A 22,592-nucleotide genomic window follows, 5' to 3' on the forward strand; every position below is an offset into this window, starting at 1 on the left:
TGCAAAGCATGCACTCCCCATCGTAGCTAGCCGGTAGCATTAGCTAGCTAACCTTATTTTTGCGAGCAGACAGGATGGAAAGCAGCGAGGGGTGAGTGCTGGGTGTTGTCTCTAAGTGGAGGTCCGGTCGGGCGTGTCTTTGAGAGCCACACTGCGCTGCTTGTTTTCCAGACACCTGCATCAGTCAGTCAGCAGATGACACATTCTCCATGCTAATGCTAGGCTAACGGGCTAGCCTGCTCTCGCTTGTGTCAAGCCTCAGTTTGTTGTCTTTTAGCTCCCCTGTTCGCCCTCAATGCGCCTCATTAAAGTGTCAGTGAAGCTCAAGTGGGCTAAATTAGAAATTACTCTGACAGCCGAGATTAAAAAGGGAAGTTATTCAGGTAATTGAACGGGATTCTCGCTTGCAAAGTGCCCTTTGTTGTGCTAACCAGTTAGCAAGCTACTCTCCAATTCAGACTCTGGCTGCTGCTTTAAGATTACATTTGGCTCACAAAGTGTGGTGAATGGAAAATGTGTCACATCAGTAAGGTTTCCAGCTCTGCATATTTTCACTGTGGTTTCTTTAGTTGGGGCAACAGAAACAATCAGCCTTCGCGTGCTTGCACATAAACAAAAGCCACATCAACATATAAAAGTGTAACTGAAACGGAGGAGGCAGTGGTTTATACACACATGTCACCTTTATCAAGTGTGCAAACTGCAGCCCAATACCACAAGACTGCACTGCACGCATTGATGCTTTAAATGCAGTGATCCAGTGCCTCTGATGAATGGGTGTACTGTGTCATGACACAAATAAGGCAGAAGCAGTAACACTAGCTGTTGGTTACACCGGTGTTACGCTGAGGGATAGAGTTATGTTTGTTTGTTTGGGACTGACATACAGCTATACAGACAGATATCAGTTTGCATTTATCATGAGTCAGGCTAGCCTTGTCTGCAGGGTCACAGCTGGGGCTGAGCGATATGGTTGGAGTTATATTTAGCATGGTATTAATAAGGATATGGTATAATAAATCACATATTAGATGATCAAACTGGTGTTTTAAACAATGACTTCAGTGTGTGTCCAATTAAAGCAAACTTTGAATTAGCAAGAAGACAAACGTCAATAAAAGATTTTTTTTTATATGGCCCACACACACTCAATTCCCAAATATATTTGATTTACAACAGAACTGATCAAACTTTGTAGATGATTCACTGACTAGTAGGTGACATGCTTATCATGTCAAAAGTAGTGCTGGGGTCATGCAGTGTTTACTGCTTTGCTGTGCACTTAGACCTTGAAGGTTCATATGTAGGTATCTAAAATTATGTTTATGTGTCCTGTTCCTGTGTTTTCTCCGCAGAATGGAGGTGGAGGGCTGGGACCCCAGTCTGGAGGAAGAGTTGGGCGTTTCTCTCGATGAGCTGAGGAAGTGGATTGAAGAAGCTGTGGAGCAGAGCGAGCTTGTGCAGAAGAAAAAGGCGAAGCTGACAGAGCTCAAGGAATGGGTGGAGCAGAAAGAAAAAGAGGAGGCGAGGACGGAGATGCTTCTCAATGATGTCAACCAGTAAGTAGACAATACCTTTTCCCAAAATCTTTGGTTTTTCAGAATTGCATGTTTTTGTCAATATGCAGTATTTTTACAAGCATAATCTTCTTTTTCTTCAGTGTTAACTTTTTAAAGTATCTTATTTGTCACTATTCTGTGTAACAGGAAAATGTAGCAGGTAGCTTTGACAAAGTGGCCGAACAGATCAGCAGTCTTCTGACCAACATTATGGATGTCAGGTTCAGGCACACAATAAAAAGCTAAGATGTGTTTTAACACATGAAAAATAATCAGACTGTGCTTCACAGATTGAAATTTAAGCCTCAAGTGTAAACAAGAATCCATGGTTGTAGGTGTGATGTGTGACGGGGCCGTGTTGTGGGGGCATTTTATTTATTTATTGCTCAGTGCTCGTAGAGGGATGACAGGGAACAAGTGAGACAGATGCAACAAAGTTAAATTCTGTAAATAGCGTTATGAAAATGATTGGAATAAACTTTTGTTGAAGGAAACATGAAGCCAGGGATTGAAACACATAATTTTCTACATTTTGTACTTGTTTGTGTCTGACAGGCTCCCATTTATATCTCCCCACTCTTGCTCAGGTCCATAGTGGAGTGTGAGAAACTTGTGAAGGCGACGTACCATAAAAACGGCCTTGTTTACCACGAGAGCAGCTCAGAGGATGAGGGCGGTGGAAGTGGCCTGTTGTCCTCTGAGGTCATCGAGATAGATGATGACGAAGATGATGATGTCATCGCTGTTGGCTGTTGTAAGTCGTGGTACTTTCTCAAACAGAGAACCGTTATCATTCGTTGCTACTACATCTGTTTGATAAATCTCTGTTTCACTTCTGTTCTTCACAATGTTTCAGTGGTTCCTCCAAAGAATCCCGTCACTCCTGGCAAAGATCCTGTGGTGAGAGCAACAAAAAGCCTCATGATATGACATTGATCTGTATCTACACTTCATTGCTAAATGTTTGTCGTGAGCTGTCCGATTGTAGGTTGATGTGAAGAAGATTATTGTTTATCTAAAACTCTTACTGGAGTGGGCTACTTAAAATCCTAATTGATTGGAAATGTATTTCAATTATGTGCAACAACTGACAAATACTGTAGATTGTCTACGATAATTTACGTAGTCTGTGGGCCAGTAAAAACAATACATCTGCTTTTATCCTGTGGCACCCATCTTGTGTTGAGTTGAAGTAAACATTGCATCTACTATCCCTTGTACAAAACTACAAACAAATAGCGTAGCTTTTTAAACGTGACAATGGAGCAATTAAGTTATAGAGCATAGAAATGCACTGCATATACTTACATTGTAAAATAAAATATACGTTCATAATAAATATAATAAAGGTTAAACAAAATTAAAATAAAAGGATAAAAATGCACAGAAAACTACACAGAAAGATGCATCTATGTTAAACATATGATTATGTGAAAGTAGTGCTGAAATTTGCATCAGTGTTACTATGTTGTAACATTACAAAGTACAAACATAGAAGGCTTTACTTAGTGCTGCATCCTAGCTACATTAATAGACGCTTTGTAAGACAGACTTCATTGTGGGTTAACAGCAAACATCTGTAAGGGAATATCACCTCTCGTCACTTCCCACTATTTGCAAATGATGATTGTCATTATGTATTTCGCCAGGCAAGAGAGGCTTCCGCAGCTCTACAGAAAACCACCCAGCAGGTGCAGAACTTGGTCCAAATGGTCACCAAGCCTTCACCAGGCGCTCCACTGCTCCGATCTCCAGCACAGCCTCCATCCCAGTCAGGTGAGCACACGTTACATGCACCACACCTGTGTCAGAGTGCTATATGCTTGATACTAACCATGTGTGTGGCTTTTCTACCCTTCAGGTATTCAGGGTTCAGTTCCAGCCGTGTTTGTATCCCAGGTCCCATCTCAGTCCATGACCCAACCCAACCCAAACATAACAGAAGATGAGCTCAGAGTCGGGATGAACATCCTGGGAAAGAAACGCACTAAAACCTGGCACAGAGGCACCCTCGTTGCTATCAGTCCTGTCGGTGTGTTACCAGAACATTTTGTTCTTCTGTTCCCTCTGTTATTATAATTATCTATTGTATGTATTCTTACTCGCTATTTTTCGGATCTGCCATCTTTAATACAACATACCCTGTGTCTATATCCAGGAAACGGTATATTCAAGTATAAAGTAAAGTTTGATAAAGGAAAGAGTCTGCTGTCTGGAAATCACGTGGCTTTCGACTATAACCCCACCCTGGAGAGTCTGTATGTCGGGGCTCGTGTAGTAGCCAAGTACAAGGATGGCAACCTGGTGTGGCTCTACGCTGGAATAGTAGCAGAGATGCCCAACAACAAGAACCGCATGAGGTGGGCAGACAAAGCTAAGGAGTAAAAGTAAGGGTTATTGGTTGATGTAAGAGTGCTAGAGAGTCCACTGAGAGTCTCCTATCTTTAAAAAATGATATATATATATATTATAAATATATTAACGATATATTGGCTGTCATTAATTTCTTTCAACATAAACACTTTTGTTCTCTTATATTTTGTTATTAAAGTGTTGTGACTGGAGTAAGTGGGACATTATACACTTAAAAAACAAAATAGAGAAACTGTAGACATTTGAAAATGCTAATATGTGTGTAACAAGTCAATCAGTAAGGCTTCACTTAATATCTGTTGTTGTATGTGTTTTAGGTTTTTGATCTTCTTTGATGATGGCTATGCTTCATACGTGACACTACCCGAGCTCTACCCAGTTTGCCGCCCATGTAAGTGCCCATTTCTCCATTTTCTCCTTCTCTTTTATAATACATTTTGTAATATAAAGCCCAGTAATTTGCACATATTATGTGGTTGAAAAATTGTTTGGGTTTTTGAGAATCAATTAGACTTTTAAATGAATAAAAGAGTGAGATTGTTCTTGTTTTGACAGTGAAGCATACCTGGGAGGACATAGAGGATGCATCATGTCGAGACTTCATCGAGGAGTATATCACTTCCTATCCCAGCAGGCCTATGGTGCTCCTAAAGGTCGGACAGATCATCAAGACAGAATGGGAGGGAACCTGGTGGAAGAGCAAAGTGGAGGAAGTGGACGGAAGCTTAGTCAAGATCCTCTTTTTGGTATGTCACAGTAACAGCTGAGGAAAAAAAACATTCACCAAGTTAGACAGCTGTCAATAAGAAGAGAAGGGTTCATGTTCGTCACCAGTATCCACATCAGTTTATATACAGTGGGGCAAAAAAGTATTTAGTCAGCCACCAATTGTGCAAGTTCTCCCACTTAAAAAGATGACAGAGGCCTGTAATTTTCATCATAGGTACACTTCAACTATGAGAGACAGAATGGGGGGAAAGAATCCAGGAAATCACATTGTAGGATTTTTAATGAATTAATTGGTAAATTCCTCGGTAAAATAAGTATTTGGTCACCTACAAACAAGCAAGATTTCTGGCTCTCACAGACCTGTAACTTCTTCTTTAAGAGGCTCCTCTGTCCTCCACTCATTACCTGTATTAATGGCACCTGTTTGAACTCGTTATCAGTATAAAAGACACCTGTCCACAACCTCAAACAGTCACACTCCAAACTCCACTATGGCCAAGACCAAAGAGCTGTCAAAGGACACCAGAAACAAAATTGTAGACCTGCACCAGGCTGGGAAGACTGAATCTGCAATAGGTAAGCAGCTTGGTGTGAAGAAATCAACTGTGGGAGCAATTATTAGAAAATGGAAGACATACAAGACCACTGATAATCTCCCTCGATCTGGGGCTCCATGCAAGATCTCACCCTGTGGGGTCAAAATGATCACAAGAACGGTGAGCAAAAATCCCAGAACCACACGGGGGGACCTAGTGAATGACCTGCAGAGAGCTGGGACCAAAGTAACAAAGGCTACCATCAGTAACACACTACACCGCCAGGGACTCAAATCCTGCAGTGCCAGACGTGTCCCCCTGCTTAAGCCAGTACATGTCCAGGCCCGTCTGAAGTTTGCTAGAGAGCATTTGGATGATCCAGAAGGGGATTGGGAGAATGTCATATGGTCAGATGAAACCAAAATAGAACTTTTTGGTAAAAACTCAACTTGTCGTGTTTGGAGGAGAAAGAATGCTGAGTTGCATCCAAAGAACACCATACCTACTGTGAAGCATGGGGGTGGAAACATCATGCTTTGGGGCTGTTTTTCTGTAAAGGGACCAGGATGACTGATCCGTGTAAAGGAAAGAATGAATGGGGCCATGTATCGTGAGATTTTGAGTGAAAACCTCCTTCCATCAGCAAGGGCATTGAAGATGAAATGTGGCTGGGTCTTTCAGCATGACAATGATCCCAAACACACCGCCCAGGCAACGAAGGAGTGGCTTCGTAAGAAGCATTTCAAGGTCCTGGAGTGGCCTAGCCAGTCTCCAGACCTCAACCCTTTGGAGGGAGTTGAAAGTCCGTGTTGCCCAGCGACAGCCCCAAAACATCACTGCTCTAGAGGAGATCTGCATGGAGGAATGGGCCAAAATACCAACAACAGTGTGTGAAAACCTTGTGAAGACTTACAGAAAACGTTTGGCCTCTGTCATTGCCAACAAAGGGTATATAACAAAGTATTGACATGAACTTTTGTTATTGACCAATACTTATTTTCCACCATAATTCTTTAAAAATCAGACAATGTGATTTTCTGGATTTTTTTTTTTTTCTCATTCTGTCTCTCATAGTTGAAGTGTACCTATGATGAAAATTACAGGCCTCTGTCATCTTTTTAAGTGGGAGAACTTGCACAATTGGTGGCTGACTAAATACTTTTTTGCCCCACTGTAATAGATGATTTATCAGCACAGCAGTTGACAAAGAGTAAACTTCTAGTGTTTTGTGTTGCTCAGGATGATAAGAGGAGTGAGTGGATCTATAGAGGGTCCACTAGGCTGGAGCCAATGTTCAACCTGAAGATGACCACCGCCAACACCCAGGAGAAGAAGCTGGCTGGTCAGCAGAGGACCCGACCTAACATGGGTAATGCACACACTCATACCTGCATGTACACAGGGAAAAGAAAAAGTGATCACCCTCACTTGCAACTGGAGCCAGCTACAGTATCGTTTTATATGCAGTACTGTGCAAAAGTCTTAGGCAGGATCCACAGAAGATCTGTGGTTAATTCTCCAAGATGTTTAGAACAACCTACTTGCTGAGTTCCTTCAAAAACTGTGCAAGTGTACTGAGAAGAATTGATGCTGTTTTGAAGGCAAAGGGTGGTCACACAAAATAGTGATTTGATTTAGGTTTTCCTTCCGTTCGCTCACTTTGCATTTAGGAAATTGATGGAAATTAAATTTTATATTTTTGAAAGCATTCTTACTTTACATCATTTCTATCACACCTGCCTAAAACTACTGCACAGTACTGTACATGTACCAAGTTTAGATCATATTCTAGATGTCTGTATTAACTTTTGGACCGATCTGCACTGAATTGTTGTTTCAATAATCCCCATTTCAACCACTGTGATTTGGTGTTATAAGAAGAGAAAATATTTTAAAAATACACTTTTAATCTGCCTTATGTTAACACCATGTTTTAGCACAGTCATTCACGTGTGCTTTTAGTCATTTCATTATCACCTCATGTCTCACTGTCCATTTCAATCTCCAGGGGCATTAAGGAGTAAAGGCCCAGTAGTTCAGTACACCAGTGATGGGCATGTTGGAGCCTCACCCATCAAAACACCACAGTCGTCACCCAGCCAGCCATCACAGGCACCCCCACACCAACAGCGTCCTCAGCCCCCACAGCCCCAACAAATCCAGCAAAGCCCTCAACCTCTGCAGCCCCCACAGCCCCCACAGCCTCCACGTGTTGAGTGAGTGATGCTTCCTGAACATCTAGCACTAACGCTACTAAAGGCATTTTGTTCACCTCGCAAAAAAAAAGCTGAAGCAGAGGAAGAATTTACCTTTTGAGCTAAATTACTTGATGATAGTCTTTTCAAAGTAAGATCAGTATATTCTTATGACCCAGTTATCGCTTCAAACCATTAACAACATTCATATTACACAAATTAGTGTGATGCTTTGTTACTGAACAAATATTGATTAGTGGATGTTTTGAGAGGAACTGGAGACTTTGATATTGACTGATATTTCTCTCCTCGCTGTCCTCAAGCAATAAGCATCAGATGGCAAAGAAGAGTACTTCTCCGTTTGTCCCCGGGGTGGGCGGCACTCATGCCTCCAAAGTCATGCAGTCTCTTTCCTCCAGTCCCAGCATCCTCTCTGGGTGAGTCCACCTTATTGTTTAGTCTAATAAGTGCTTATCTTATTGTAAGTCCTTGCAACAGAGAAAATTAGAAGAGCGCTGTTGTGATTTCAATGTTTTTACCTGTAACTCGTCTTTTTCTTCTTTCTTTTTGTCAATCCATAGTGGCAGAATGTTGACTGGCCAAAATATTGTTACGCCTACTTTCACGCAGTCGTATCAGAGACAGCAGCCCCCTCTGGCTCCCGCCCCCCCTCCTATGGCCCATACGATGGCCACCATACCACATCAGCCCGCATATCGTGCCCCGACGGACCGCATCTTCTACATGGCACACACTTGTCAGCCCGCCTGTCTAAATCGCGTCCGACCTGCAAAAGCAGACATGCACCGAGGAAAGAACCCCCTCCTTACACCTTTACTGTACGATTTCAGACGCATGACAGGACGACGCAAATTCAACCGCAAGGTAAAGGAAGGTTTAAAGGAAGAGTAGAGGAATGAAATTAGTGAATAGATGAATCTAGGGTTTCTTGCCAACCTTAAAATATACATGTTTGCTTTTACTTCCCCTCCTTGCTGTTAAACTTAATTGTACAACTCTTGTCCTCCTCATGTCCCCCCCTCAGATGTCCTTCCACGTGATCTACAAGGCTCCGTGTGGGCTTTGCCTGCGTAACATGGCAGAGATCCAGCACTACCTCTTCCAGACACACTGTGACTTTATATTCTTAGAGATGTTCTGTCTAGACCCCTACGTGCTTGTGGACCGACCTTTCCAGCCCCAAAGGCCATTCTATTACATTCCCGACATCACGGGTGGAAAGGAGGACATCCCACTCTCCTGCGTCAATGAGATCGATTCCACCCCGCCTCCTAAAGTAGCTTACAGTAAGAATTATGTTGAGATGGTAACAAAGGAGAGATTCATTTGGACATGTGCTGGGATCAGACTACACCAGAGGGGACTGCGTGAAGTCTGATAAATTGCCTCAAGTGATGTCAACATTAGTTAGGTCTGAAGACGACAAGTTTTAATACATTCTGGAGTTAGAAAGAAGTGAGCTTTAATAGACCTCATAAGTCTGCTCCTCATTTCTACTTGACGGCTTGAGGCTACATTATCGATACTAGCATAACACATGCAGGTTTTGACAAAGAAGAAATGCATGGTATAAAAACGACAATGTCTTTGGTTCTGCTGCGTTGATTTTGGTAGTATTTCTTTTAGCTGTCTATCATGATAAAATATAAAAATGAAAATAGATTTAAAAAATGATTGCTGCTCCTATTCTGTATGAGTAATGCCTGTGGGATGAGTTATTATAGAGAGATTAATATATCTTCCTCTCCTCTCTTAGGTAAAGAGCGTATTCCTGAAGATGGAGTATACATCAACACCAGTCCAGAGTTTTTGGTTGGGTGTGATTGCACTGACGGCTGTCGAGACAAGTTAGTGAAGTTGCTCATCCATGACCCACAATTTTTCATATTTCTCCCACTATTAATATTCTGAATACAAGTCTTTGTGTCTCAATTACAGGTCTAAGTGCTCTTGCCACCAGTTGACCCTTCAGGCTACAGGTTGCACACCGGGGGGCCAGATCAACCCAAATGCTGGATTTTTGCACAAACGATTAGAAGAGTGCCTCCCCACAGGGTCAGACATTGCAAAGACTAAGTCCCTCTCACCCCTCATAACCTCATAAGGAGATAATTACTGTTGAATATAACAGCTTATTTGCTTGTGTTGTCTCAGAGGCCATGATGTATCCTGCTCTCTCTCTCTCTCTCTCTCTCTCTCTCTCTCTCAGGATATACGAGTGTAATAAGCGGTGCAAATGCTGCTCTCAGATGTGCACCAACAGGTTGGTGCAGCACGGCCTGCAGGTGCGTCTGCAGCTCTTCAAAACCCAGAACAAAGGCTGGGGCATCCGCTGTTTGGATGACATTGCCAAGGGCTCTTTTGTCTGCATCTATGCGGGTAAGGAAAGTGATAATAAGAATGAATTTGCAAGGTCAGAGGTGGTTGGAAAATGGGCACTCTTGCAGATTTTCAGTCTTTTTATTACAGCAGATGACTCGAATGCAAAATGACTCTTTCCTTTCTCCCTTTTTCTTCCACTTGACCAGGTAAAATCTTGACAGATGACTTTGCCGACAGAGAAGGTCTAGAGATGGGCGACGAATATTTCGCTAATCTGGACCATATAGAGAGTGTGGAGAACTTCAAGGAGGGGTATGAGAGCGAGGCTCACTGTTCGGACAGCGAGGGGAGCGGAGTGGACATGTCGAGGATAAAAATCCAACCATCTGCGTTAGTATCAGCTAACCCTGTCGGGCGACCGCCCAAAAAGGGTGAGTCCTTATCCAGAGGTGAGGGATAAAGGATTTTCTAATAGACCTGGTTAGATTGCTGACGGTGTGCATCCTCTTGACCTCAGCTGATGACTTTTCACATTTCTATCATATCGTCACAGCCCAAAGCCCAAGCTCATCAGGGGACAGCAATGACGATGATGACAAGGATTCAAAGAGCGAAGATGAAAGCGACAGTTCGGACGACACATTTGTGAAGGACAACTACTACAGCTCCAGCTCTGTGTGGAGGAGTTACACCACACGTGGTCAGGTGAAGGGCAACAAGGAAGGTGAGCTGCTGGCATCTCTTTACAGTTTTTATTTGAAGGAATAGTTTGGCATTTTAGAAAATATGCTTATTCGATCGTTACAGTAAATCATTAATACCACTCTCATTGAGTCTGAAAAGTTAAGAAATATTCCAACACATAACCCACAACAGCTTTCGAAAGGCTTCCTATCATCTGCATTTCATAATCTTACGCATAGTTGGCATAACATAATGAAAATATCTCCTCCAACAGACAATGAATGGTGACAGTTTTGCTGAATGAAACATTTGAATCTTTTAAAATCAAAAGGCCTTTGTTGGTTGTTAAATTATTTGTTTTGCATTTTCAATTTCATATCATTTGAAATGAAAGATATGTATAGACAAAATGTGCCATAAAAAGCTTTGTTTAACTTTGGGAACTAGTGTATGACATTTTGTAGATTATCCAAAAAAATGATCCAATTATTTAGAGATGAATTGAAAATGGAAAGAATTGTCCTTAACCTAAAACATTTTCACCCACACTGGATGTGTGTTTTTGTGTCTTTGAGGGTGAATTAAAGGACATCTTGACAGTGCACTTTCTCAACACACCTCTTATTATAGGGAATGATTAGTAATACAGTGTTTCTCCTCATTTTGTGAGGGGGCTTTGATAGATTTCTGTGACCTCTCTCTCTCCTGCTCCAGGGAGTCAAGATAGTAAAGATGGATTGAGTGCATCAGCCAAAGGAACCGATGATGAGAAGCCTCCATCCATGCCAGAGGAGACGGGGAAAAGCAAAGTGGCCTCCTGGCTCACCAGCCAGGGGCTGAAGAAGGTGAGTAGAGACGTGACCAAGTAAGAGTAATGTTTCATGGAGCTGAGCTCTGTGCAGCCTTTTTAATATCACTGCAGTACCTCACACAGAAATTGAAGTAGTAGTAGATAGTAAAAGTTGACTTTTATTTTAGGAGATTTGTGTTATGGTTTGTTTTGCATAATGATCGATAACCCTTCTTTTTCTGTTTTCAGTCACAGGAATCTGGAGACAGTAAGAGGTGTGTGTGAACTGTTGGACAAAACATGCTCACATGGATATGCCATTTCTCCTAAAATTAAACTTATTTTATTTAAGAATAATTTTGCAACTCGTGATCAATAATATCACCTTAAGTTAGGTTGCTGTTAAGATTAATTTTGTGTTTTTTTTCTCAGTCAAGTGAAGTCAGAAATGGGGAAGAAGCAGGATGTGATGACTCTCTCTGACAGTGATGACGTTCAGACCATTAGCTCTGGATCTGACGACAACAAAGAGAGAGAGAAAGTCACCCCGGGTGAGGAGCAGAGAGGGGAGAAGTGTGTGATTTTACACCACACCGATAATGATCACACGGTTCATACTGTTTTCACTTTTCTTTCTTACCCGCTCCTGTTGCGGCTCAGGTGTGACTAAGAAGCAGGTAGCAGTGAAATCTACTCGTGGCATCGCCCTGAAAACCAGCCACGGGTTAATGGTAAAATCAGGTGCACCCGGTGGCGGGGGAGGGCCGGGAGGTCAGGGAGGAAAAACAGGACAGCAGGGACAGACTGGAGGAGGCGGGGACAACGCACACAAAAACACCAGACTGTTCTTTGATGGCGAGGAGTCCTGCTACATCATTGATGCCAAGCTGGAAGGAAACCTTGGGCGTTACCTCAATGTAAGTTATCTACTGGTTCTCAGTGTCTAACCGTTTGGTGTCACTTTAATTCTGTCCCCATGTATTTATCTTTTATTTTGTCATCTGTTCTTCTCTCCATATTACAGCACAGCTGTAGTCCTAACCTTTTCGTCCAGAATGTGTTTGTGGACACACATGACTTGCGGTTTCCCTGGGTGGCGTTCTTCGCCAGCAAGTGAGTTTTTAAACAAATTTAAGTTTGTCACAGATCCTGTAATGAGTTTTCGTAAATCTCAGATCCTTCAGCAAAATGATACTAGTCTGCATGGGGTGTTCATTCTGGAGAAAATTCAAAGAGTTGGGATGGTGGGGCCATGTAGTTCAGATATCAGTGAGACAATGAAATACAATCTCGAGAGGACAGATAAAGTGGCTAATATTGGTCTTTTTATAATAACAGTGTATCAAATGAATGTGGAAAGGTTCACTCGTAGTGATGAACTTATTGAGAATTATCACCTGAATCTGCAGCTTCTCTCAGATTTTCAGAACTTCACTCACTTCACAGCACTCCTGTACCTCCTCAGAATCATTATTGGATTAGAAATGGTTTATTCTCTACTGCTCAATTGTGTAAAAAAAAAAAAAAAAAAAGGTGTTTGTATTATACTGAGTAACAATTTATTAATCCCTAGATCAGAACAGTTTGCTGATAGAGATAGAAAGTATGCCATAATTTATGCTTTGCTGATTAAAGATTCGTCCTCTCTGACTGCACTGCTGACAACAGTGATCACAGTGGCCAGTGAGGGGAACTGCTTTTTTTTGTTTTTTTATACTCCAGTCATTAGTCTCTCCAGGAAAAGACAAACTATTAATGTAGTAATCAGTGCACTATATTGGCTTGATGTCAGCACATTTATAAGCTCTTGTCCTGCGTGTGTCCTCGTACAGGCGGATCCGGGCCGGCACAGAGCTGACCTGGGACTACAACTACGAGGTGGGCAGTGTGGAGGGGAAGGTGCTGCTCTGCTGCTGCGGATCCACTGAGTGCAGAGGAAGACTACTGTGATCCGCTGCCATCGTGGACTTCACTCGCTCTGCTGTATCTGTAGGAAACTTAGAGGAGCCCTTTCAACACTGTAACTTTGTGTTCTGTTATGTTTTTCTTTTTTTATTGAATATGATTTTTATCGCAGCTGTTTTGTTGCCTTTATTTTTTAAGAACGTTTTTCTTGATTTGTCATTTTATCCATCGTGTGTCTTTTAATCTGAATAAAAAGCAGGTTTCTGTAATCAACTACAGCTGCTGCATCTGCTCTTTTGTGAAACAAGCCATCAAAAAAGGTAAAAGCTACAGTTTCAAGGTTAACCAGTTTACTTTTAGTGGGAAGGACTGGGACTAAAAACTAAACTCAAAAGAAGAAAAGTTCATCAGTTTATTTTCATCACAGTATCGATAAAATGTTTAATGCTGCACATTTTGTAACCTAATTCAGATGTTATAAGTAAAACATCTAAAAAAATATATTTTTTAAGCATGTAAAATCATTATTTGCTCATGAAAATTATATAAACCAATTTTCTATTTTTTTTTAATTCTATTTTTTTTTTTTAAATGAATTGTAGCCCCAGATTGTAGCATATCTTCATGTAACTAATGAGACCAAGACCACATTTTATTTTCAGATGCTCAGAGTGAGGCTGACCAATCAGCTTGTCTTAAACAAAAATAGATAAACTGACAAACGTTTGTCTGCTATCACACAGTGGACAAAAACCACTCTCAGCTTCTACCAGCCATTTTAGTGACTCTCTGACAGATTTGCCGACATGTTTTACTACCCAACAGTTTTAAAGCGTCATACGGGATGTTTTTCTACAATCTGGTGAGTATAAATCTTCTGTGACTATTTTAAATAGATCTAACATTATAGTTACAGCTACAGTTCATGTTTTTGTCACTGGTGTGTTAACAGTGGTGGTGGAAGAAGTATTCGGGCATTTTGCTTAAGTAAAAGTAGCCGTAGCACATTTTTAAAATACCCTGTTACAAGTAAAGTTCCTACATTACAAATTTTACTTAAATAATCAAAGTAAAAGTACTCACTATACAACATGGAAGCAGCATTTTAATGTAATTATTGTGTCCAGCTGTAGCAGAGCTAGATTTACTCATTTTATATACTGTTGGATGGTTTAATTAACTGTATAACAATGCCTTGTATTTAATATGTGAATTATTGGTTTTTCCATCTGTAAAGTAAGCAGTAAATACATCTGTCAGATAAATGTAGTGAGTTAAAAGTAGGATACAATATTTCCCTCTGAAATGTAGTGGAGTAGAAGTATAAAACTAAAATACTTCTACCACCAGTGCATTATCAATGGGAAATATATCAAATGTTTGTCATTGATCATGAGGGTCTTTTGTAAACCTCCATTCAGAGACTCAGTTTTTGGAAGATTCATTACAACCATCAAAAATCATCACCACCATCTCTTAATATGCACAAACGACTTAAATACAAAATCAAAAAAGCAGAATTTTACGCACCAACCTTCCTTTAATCTCAGGGGACAGGACATTTAAGCTGCTTACCGATGAAGAGGTAAAAACACCTCAGTAGTTAATGTGAATGCTGACTGTGTGCGTAATGTTTCTGTGGGTCTGTTAAGGTGGTTTTAGGATATACACTTTACTTTGGAGATTTTTGACTTTTATCCAGCACGTACACCTGACACACATTTTTAAAAAATACCTTTTTATATTTTCCTGCATTTAAAACCTTGACTTCAGATTCTCCACCACACGTCCTACACACTATCAGAGCGTACACAGTTGGACACGAATGAAGAAACAAACCCGGAGTGCAGGTGCATCAAATATCTGACAACAAATACACAGTAGCCACAACAACAAGTCCAAGCCTTTGAAGTCTCCGTTACAAAACTTTGAAGATGAGGTCAAAGGTCACAGCTCACATTATGACAAAAAGAGAAAAAAATACGACTGTGAAAGGACCATTTATTCTGTGCTTTTTCTCACAATTTTTCCAATTCAAATTTGCTTTATTGACTTGGCCGTAACTAAGCACAGAACAGGTGTCAGATCAGACTAATCAAAGTTCATAATCTACATATATTAAATAAGAAATTTTAAATAAAATACAATAAATACAACATTTAACATTGCATAATATATTGAAAAAAAAATCATCAAAATCAAAGTTTATCAAAAGAATTTAAAAAAAATTGTACTGACATTTTAGCCTTCAAGATGTTTTTTTCAACACTTTAGTTCACAGTTAAGGATTTAAACACAAATGAATAGTTTCTATAGTCCTACAATGAGGCAGGATTTTTGCATTAAAAAAACATTTTAGAGAGAACACTGATGCATTACCATATAGTCAGTGTTCGGCAATATGAATACAATGACAAAGGCGTATGTTGGAAGATGTTAGGGAGCTACAGCTTTGTTGAAGCACTTCTCAGAAAGGGTGGTGTTTTGGAAAGGTGGGCTTCTTTAGCTACCTCCTCAGTGCTTCTTTATTGATAACAATGTTTTGTCATAATCTTGTTATGCTGCCGGGAGAAAATCACCCACACATCATTTTTCTCCTGGAATTTTTAATTTCTGAACAATACAGTGTCTAGTTGTCTTTAGCACTGAAGGCATGTGAGAACTAAACTGCTAAATTCACAGGCAGAAACTCAGAGAAACAGGGCCGATCTGGCAAACTTGTTGCTTCCACTGTGAAAATCTGAGTGTGTATATGTGTTTGTGTGTGTGTAGTTGGGGGTTTAGCTGATTGCTACAGTTCTAAAGTTCTTACTGGTTGTAGATTACTAAAATTTTACTTTTGTCTGATGAGTAAAACAAGAAATAATCAGTAAAAGATCAAAGATCACATCATGTGTCAATCACAGGCTGGTTGCTACAAAAGCCATCAGAATCCCTCGACGGGATTTCCTCAAAGTCAACGTCAAAAGCACCTGGTAAGAAGCATTTTAGTCTATGTCACATATTTATAATTGACATGATTTGATCCATTTTAATAAAGTTAATGTCCAAACAGTGATGACATCATGAACTATGTCCTGGAGCGGGTGCCGCCACCTCGGCCTGATCTGCCACAGCCTCGCTTCTCCCTCTACCTTTCCTCTCAGCTCCAGTATGGCGTCGTCGTTGTCTACCACCGACAGTGTGTGATTCTCCTGGGTAAGAAATGACTGACAGACTGGAGGAAAGAGACGCTGAGACAAGTGTGCTGGTTCTTGACTTTGTGTCCTTCCAGAGGAGCTTCAATCCGTCGTGGGCCAGCTGGTGAAACAGAAGACGTCCCAGAAAATTGATATGGATGACCATGGCAGGTGAGAGCAAGTGCTCAACATTTCACACATTTGTCTGTGCTCACAAACATAAAATGACTCCTGTTTCTCGCTGCTGGGCCTCCTGTTTTCTCTCAGACAATCTCTGGACTTCCCTGATGCCCTCTCTCTCCTGGAGGAGACAGAAGGAGCTCCAGACCCTTTATTTGGACTGATGTACATGCAGGATGCCATGCCCAGTCCCAGCACACTGATACAGGTACCCAAATAGCCAGGCAAAGAAAGAAATGTAACACCTAGATATTTATACTGATACACTAAGTGCCTGTTCTGTGTCTCTCAGATGGGTCACGAGGATCTGAGAGAAACCTCACCTGAGCAGGAACTGACAAGTCCTCCCGCTGCTCCGGCTGCACGAGAGAGCAGTAGGATATTTTGATGTGCTTTCCTGACATTAATCTCTTCAGGGCATTGGGTTATTGCAGCTGCAGAGGATAGAAGCAAATAAAAAAGCATTTTATCACTAGATTCCAGTACAAGAAAATGCGGGAGGCCTTATTAAAGGCCAGCTGTGCAGCTTTACAGTAAGATGTATAAAATAAATGTGACAGGAAATGTACAGATTATGTGCAGTTATGCACAGAACAGGTCACAGGAATAGACAGAGCTCAGATTGTGCAAATCCAGGCAGAGCTACATACCAGCACAGAGCGGAGAGACGCTGGAGGGCAGGTCAGGGCATAGCAGACTGCCTTCAACAACATCCTCCTAATTGGCCGAGTCTGATGTCGAGTCTCGCGGAAGAGAGCCCTTTAATTATAGCTTGATTAGGTGCATCCTCTCCTGCTGGTTTCAGTGGCTTGTATGGCTGTTAAAATACCAGCTTTTCATAAATGTCATCCATCTGTTTCCCCAGGCATCACTGCATCTCCAGACTCCATCACTCTGAAAGAGACGGAGCCTGTTGCCATGCCTGTAACAGAGGTAGAGCTGTCAGAAGAAGCTCATGCAAAAATATTCACACTTTGGTATCAAACGTCCTGCTGGTCTCCACTTGCATCCATTGTTCCATCTATTCTTTCTTCTTCTCTCTGCTAGTTTGAGGGTGAAGAGCTTGTCGATCAGCATCAGGATACTATTGACTTCCTTATGGCCCAAGCAGATCACTTTCTTGAGGGTGTGTGACAAAACTAGGGGCTCTTTGCTCTTATCAGACAAAGGTGACAATAAGAAAATGAAGAGGGAAGATGAGCTATAGTTGATAATAGTTTTCTCCTTTCCTTTAACCTTCTCCAACAGGAGAATTGGAGGTACCGAGAGAAGACGTGACACCAGGAGAGCGCACGAGGGAGATGGAAAGGGACGGACGAGAGGCAGCTCTGGAGACAGATAGAACAAAAGAGCTCACAGGATCCACTATTGAGTAAATTCACATGGAAACATCTGCACAAACACACGCACACACAGATCCACAGGAGCACACACTGACCGTGTTTTTGCTGTGTCAGATTACAGCCTACCACTCTCTCCAGTGAAGACGCTGTATTGTTGCCTCAGGAAGAGCCCAGCCAGTCCGTGGAGGAGCCTAGACTCCCTGCTGACCAGCTCACCCCCGTCTCACTGCCCCCCCTCCCCTCACCACCATCAGCACCTGAGCGACCAGCACCTCCAGACTTAGAGGTGCCAGATTAGTGGTTTTTCTTCAAGAGACAGATTATGGTACCACTTTACTGTGTCTGGCTGGACAGGATGTAGCTAAAATTTAAATTATCTATGAGTGCTTTATTGATCAGTTAAAAGTAATTAACAAGAGCAACTAATTGGTTGCCAGGTTGTGAAAAATACCCTTTGTTCACTTCTCCAAATTGGCTCTTGAATATACGAACTGAAAAAAAACAAACATATAAAAAACATCAGGAAATCACGACAGTGAGAGAATATATTAATCTTAAAGCATTCGATACAGCAGTATACCAAGTATACCAATACTATCTACAGGTCCATGCATTCAAATTTACCTGCAAGAGCACCGATGTCTTTTAAATCAAACTTACATTAGTGAAAGGTCATGAGTTAAGTCTGCAGTTATAAATGTTAACAACAAATTAATAAAGGTTGTTTACAAAAGGCCATCAATCCCACACTTGTAATTGTTCATATGCTGTTATTTAATGGATTGTGGCCCAGTGGTTAAAAGGTCTATTGGAGGGGTTTTCAAAGAGCTAGACAAAGCAAATGTCTCATAATGTCTAAAGGCAAACTTATAAACCCTTAATTAAGAGTGCTTCATTTAAGCATTCAGCTGGAGGAAAGTTCACTTTAAATTCACCTCCCACACCTCTCCCATGCCCAGGAGGATGTGCCTCCCGCAGAGATGAGGACAGGGAGGAGGAGGCAGCTGATCTTCTTTGACCCGGAGACGCAGCTCTCCCAGGAGGAGCTGCAGCAGCAGATCACCAACCCCCTGGCTGAAACCAGACGTCCAGTTCTCCCTCAGCCTCCTTCTCACAGGATGCTCCCTGCTGCTGAGCTCCTTAAGAACCCCTGCACCTGTCAGTGACACTCCTGCAAAGCAAATACAGCAGCGCACCCCAGACACACCTTTTAGCATCACACTTTGCATGCCGGCTGCACCTCATGTATGAACATTGTCTACAGCCATGTTAGCAGCTCACTGGGGCTGTATGGAGACACAGCAGTGAGTTAAATGTTCGAGCACATTAACATGCTCATAAGGCACAAGGCTTACTTGTGTTTGCTTAGCATGCTAGCAGTCAAGCTGATGGGAATTTGACACGTAGTCTGAAACCAAAGTACTGGGAAGATCTAATGATGGTGTTAGATGAAAGATTAAGGGATCAGCAGAGTCATTACAAAGAATGTCTGAACCAAATGTCATGGCATCCTATTCAATAGTTGCTGAGCCACTAGCATGCCTAAAAATAAACAGAAATTCATTGTGATTACATTGTATAATCACTGTACACAAATAAAGCCAGGGTTGAGAAGACTGGCCCCTATTACATGCCAGGAGTATGACAGTATTTCCCATCAAAACACAACAATAAAGACATTTTAAAAAACTGCAATGCAATATATATAGTTAGATACAGCTTATAATTACTATTACTTCCATTATGTCAGTTATTGCAGTAGACATCAGCAAGTGAAGTTAATCCTCCAAACAAATCTCAGCAAATACAAACTTCATTTTATACTAGTGTTTCTCAAAATGACAGCCATGTTTGCCATGAACACTGAGCAGCAACCTTTAGTAAGACATGTGAATGAATATAGGCTGTTAAACTTCTCAGTGATATTATTTTCACGGATTTCTTAGAATTGTCACGGAATTGTTAGAATGATTTGTTGAGATAAAGTGCAACACCTTTTTCCTCAGACCTCACATGCTCGTCTGCGCCTGCTGCTAATTTAAAGGACGTGACTCAAGTAACCTTTGCAAAAATAAACCTCAAAGCTATTTTTTCCCCTGCAGTCTTGCCTGAAGAGTTGCAGTTTCTATGGAGACGAGCTGCAACCGTCACAGCCGTCTCAGGCTCAGACCTGCAAGTCGGGGAGAGAGGGCCCGAGTCCACCGACTCTGAGAAGGAAAGAGAGCGCGAGACGGTCGAGGTGGCCGAAAGAGAGGAGGAGAGACTTGAGCTCAGCCCTCAGGAGGTGTTGAAGCGTGGTTGTTTGTGTGTTTGTGTTATTTATATGCTTGAAGCCTTTGGTGCTGGGAGAGAAGTCAGGAGATGAAAACCTGTTTTTGTGTTTGAATACAGGTCGCCAGAGATTTGGCAGAATCAGAGGTGTTTGATATTTCAGGTAAACCTTGTGTAAAAAGATTTCAGACTGTACTGAATTTCCTAAATCAAACCACTGGGGGAAAAAAAACCATGTTAACTGGGGGTGAATTTGTTGTCCACAATGTGTTTCTACTGCAGTTGCCTTCATCACAAGCTAAAGTGGGTTGTGTCTTCCCTTGGGTGAGGCTGAGGTCATAGGTTGGGGTTAGGCATGTATCACTTATGGTTAAGGGTTAGGGTAAACCTTCAGGGAATGTATATAAGCGAATGCAATGTCCTCAAGTGTGTGTGTGTGTGTGTGTGTGTGTGTGTGTGTGTGTGTGTGTGTGTGTGTGTGTGTGTGTGTGTGTGTGTGTGTGTGTGTGTGTGTGTGTGTGTGTGTGTGTGTGTGTGTGTGTGTGTGTGTTTGTTTGTCCAGGACATGGTACACTGCCACTGGAGGGCTCTGATCAGAGGGAGGTGTCCCGAGAGATCTCCCCTATGTACACATCTGAGAGAGAAGGGTGAGTAACTAGAAAAGATGTGTGAAGTCAAGTGTGTGAGTGCAGCCATGCTTATATGCACAAGTGTGTGTGTGTGTGTGTGTGTTGGCAGGTCTCCTGTCTCCAGATCTGTTTCTACACTGCAGGACATCCCAGAGGTGGTGGACGAGCCTCTGGAAAGAGCTCCAGAAGAGTCCCCTGGGTAATGACATTGAACGCAACACTATCACTGACTCTGCTGAACACAGAGATGAGGGGCTGAGGAGATGTGATCCTTGCATTCGCTTCATGTGTCCATGTGTTCGTGTGCAGGTTGCTGCCGGAGCTGGCCGAGCATCAAGAGGCACCTGTGCTTTTTCAGTCTCTTCTGCCGCCAGAGGTCAACCGCAGAACTGTCAGCAACATTTTTCAGAGGCTTCTGGGTATGGCATCAGTTATCAGTTATCACAAAGTCATCCATTCCTCATGTTGAAATTGTGCTTATCATTGCAGCATTAACACCAGAGGAAGCTCTTTCAATCAATATGTGGTCTGTTAGTTGTGAGATCTGACTTTCAGTTCAGGTGTTGAGAGACGCTGTTGGCATTTGTATGCCTGGGGGTTCATACAAACAGAGCTGAATTTAACTCACTGAATTGTCTCCCAACATGTTAATGGACAGATTTTGTACAATACATCCCTTTTACTGAATGTAAAGAAATGTATAGGATGTATATTATTTAAAAAAGGTTATAATGAGAAGGGAAGGATTTTATAACAATGTTGTTGATTGGTTGTAGACTTGTAATGCTCTCTGTAACCGCTCTCTGATTCTTCTGACTTTGATCTTGTTGTCTTTCACTGATTTTCATCACTAAGTGTTTTGGACTCGATGTGTGTGTCTTGTCTGTAGAATCCTTATCGGCCAGGAAGGTGTGTGCAGAGCAGGACGAGCCTTATGGTGACATACTCATCTCAATTGGACCCAACTATGAAGAGGTGCTCCTGACTTTGTGACGTGTCCTTGGTCACTGACGTCCCCACAAGCCTGCGAAAGAAAGTTATTGTTCAGTCTTTTATAAGATTTTCTTGCCGTTTCTGACATTTCATGTGTTCACTAACAGCAATCTGGATTTAAACTGTGTAATATGAAGAAAATCGTCCTAGAAGTTTAATGTTTTGTTTCTGATCTCTTCATAAGATTTGTTATTGGTGTGTCTTGCTGACATGTTTCAGATTAGTTTTTAAAACTAGTTTTAAAAACATTTTACCGACATCGTTGGTCCCTTTTGCTGCTGTGACCAACAAGTTGAATCAACTTTATGAGATTCCAGATTAATATTTGAACAGTTTTAATTGTTACGTATTTTTTTTAAACACATTACTTCATGTTATCCTGCACTGAATAAGCACAAGTGCTTCTCTGTTCGAGTCATGTGTCCCTTTGAGCATGAACTACAAAATAAAAGCTTTATGAGAGCTCTGTCAGTTATTTCTGTAAAGAGAGCATGCACTGTAAATTGAAAGGTATCTGCAGTACGCGGGGCAGGACATGTGTGGCAAAACATATTGCAGGGGTTAAGGAGGTGCAAGGAGGAGAGTAAGTAAGTTGGGTGAAACTGGATCTCCTCCTCCTCGTCTCCTCTCCGTCACTCCCCCTGGCCACATCTTGATTCTCCCCTGAAGACTTTCTCAGGGGGCTGCGACCAAAGTTTATTACACACGTGGACAAAATTGTTGGTACCCCTCTGTTAATGAAAGAAAAACCCACAATGGTCACTGAAATCACTTGAAACTTACAAAAGTAACAATAAATAAAAATTTACTGGAAATTAACCATTGAAAATCAGCCATTACTTTTGAATTGTGGTTCAACAGAATTATTTAAAAAAACAAACTA

General features: G+C 41.6%; 3 protein-coding genes across 6 annotated transcripts in view; all 3 read left to right on the forward strand.

The window, feature by feature from the left end:
- Positions 1–13,392, forward strand: setdb1b (SET domain bifurcated histone lysine methyltransferase 1b). 4 transcript variants are annotated; one of them, XM_070835678.1, is made up of 25 exons: positions 1–91; positions 1,356–1,559; positions 2,147–2,313; positions 2,416–2,459; positions 3,209–3,335; positions 3,421–3,591; positions 3,718–3,919; positions 4,250–4,323; positions 4,488–4,678; positions 6,437–6,566; positions 7,206–7,413; positions 7,716–7,829; positions 7,974–8,277; positions 8,438–8,699; positions 9,170–9,260; positions 9,352–9,468; positions 9,623–9,792; positions 9,942–10,184; positions 10,289–10,459; positions 11,134–11,264; positions 11,459–11,484; positions 11,642–11,760; positions 11,870–12,126; positions 12,234–12,322; positions 13,042–13,392. In XM_070835678.1, exons 1-25 carry the CDS (start codon positions 75–77, stop codon positions 13,157–13,159), a joined length of 3,747 nt encoding a protein of 1,248 aa, XP_070691779.1. In that variant the 5' UTR covers positions 1–74; the 3' UTR covers positions 13,160–13,392. The 4 variants fall into 4 exon arrangements, with proteins under 4 accessions (XP_070691779.1, XP_070691780.1, XP_070691782.1 ...); XM_070835679.1 differs by having other exon boundaries at positions 11,465–11,484; XM_070835681.1 differs by having other exon boundaries at positions 9,942–10,166.
- A 528-nt stretch (positions 13,393–13,920) lies between these two features.
- Positions 13,921–21,776, forward strand: LOC139204851 (meiotic recombination protein REC8 homolog). Its single transcript, XM_070834870.1, has 15 exons — positions 13,921–13,976; positions 16,021–16,089; positions 16,170–16,312; positions 16,389–16,464; positions 16,561–16,681; positions 16,766–16,832; positions 17,321–17,414; positions 17,931–18,102; positions 18,776–18,974; positions 19,919–20,100; positions 20,208–20,250; positions 20,650–20,734; positions 20,826–20,915; positions 21,026–21,135; positions 21,606–21,776. The coding sequence occupies exons 1-15, from the start codon at positions 13,921–13,923 to the stop codon at positions 21,707–21,709; spliced, it is 1,611 nt and encodes a 536-aa protein (XP_070690971.1). The 3' UTR covers positions 21,710–21,776.
- Positions 21,777–22,281: 505 nt separating this feature from the next.
- The window catches only part of zbtb7b (zinc finger and BTB domain containing 7B), a 76,361-nt gene continuing 76,050 nt past the window's right edge, over positions 22,282–22,592 (forward strand). The window contains exon 1 of the mRNA XM_070835591.1: positions 22,282–22,296. The gene's annotated coding sequence lies outside the window, so the exon portion shown is untranslated. The remainder of the gene's footprint in view (positions 22,297–22,592) is intronic.

The sequence above is a fragment of the Pempheris klunzingeri genome, chromosome 8 (assembly GCF_042242105.1).
Source record: "Pempheris klunzingeri isolate RE-2024b chromosome 8, fPemKlu1.hap1, whole genome shotgun sequence".
NCBI classification, from domain to species: domain Eukaryota; kingdom Metazoa; phylum Chordata; class Actinopteri; order Acropomatiformes; family Pempheridae; genus Pempheris; species Pempheris klunzingeri.

Excerpts from the sequence above, each read along its gene's own strand:
- setdb1b (XM_070835678.1), top strand. Across the intron at positions 3,336-3,420 it reads ACAGCCTCCATCCCAGTCAG|GTATTCAGGGTTCAGTTCCA; the intron begins GTGAGCACACGT and ends TCTACCCTTCAG. Across the intron at positions 7,414-7,715 it reads CCACAGCCTCCACGTGTTGA|CAATAAGCATCAGATGGCAA; the intron begins GTGAGTGATGCT and ends GCTGTCCTCAAG.
- LOC139204851 (XM_070834870.1), top strand. The coding sequence starts at position 13,921 with ATGTTTTACTACCCAACAGTTTTAAAGCGTCATACGGGATGTTTTTCT. Across the intron at positions 16,090-16,169 it reads GTCAACGTCAAAAGCACCTG|TGATGACATCATGAACTATG; the intron begins GTAAGAAGCATT and ends ATGTCCAAACAG. Across the intron at positions 16,465-16,560 it reads GATATGGATGACCATGGCAG|ACAATCTCTGGACTTCCCTG; the intron begins GTGAGAGCAAGT and ends GTTTTCTCTCAG.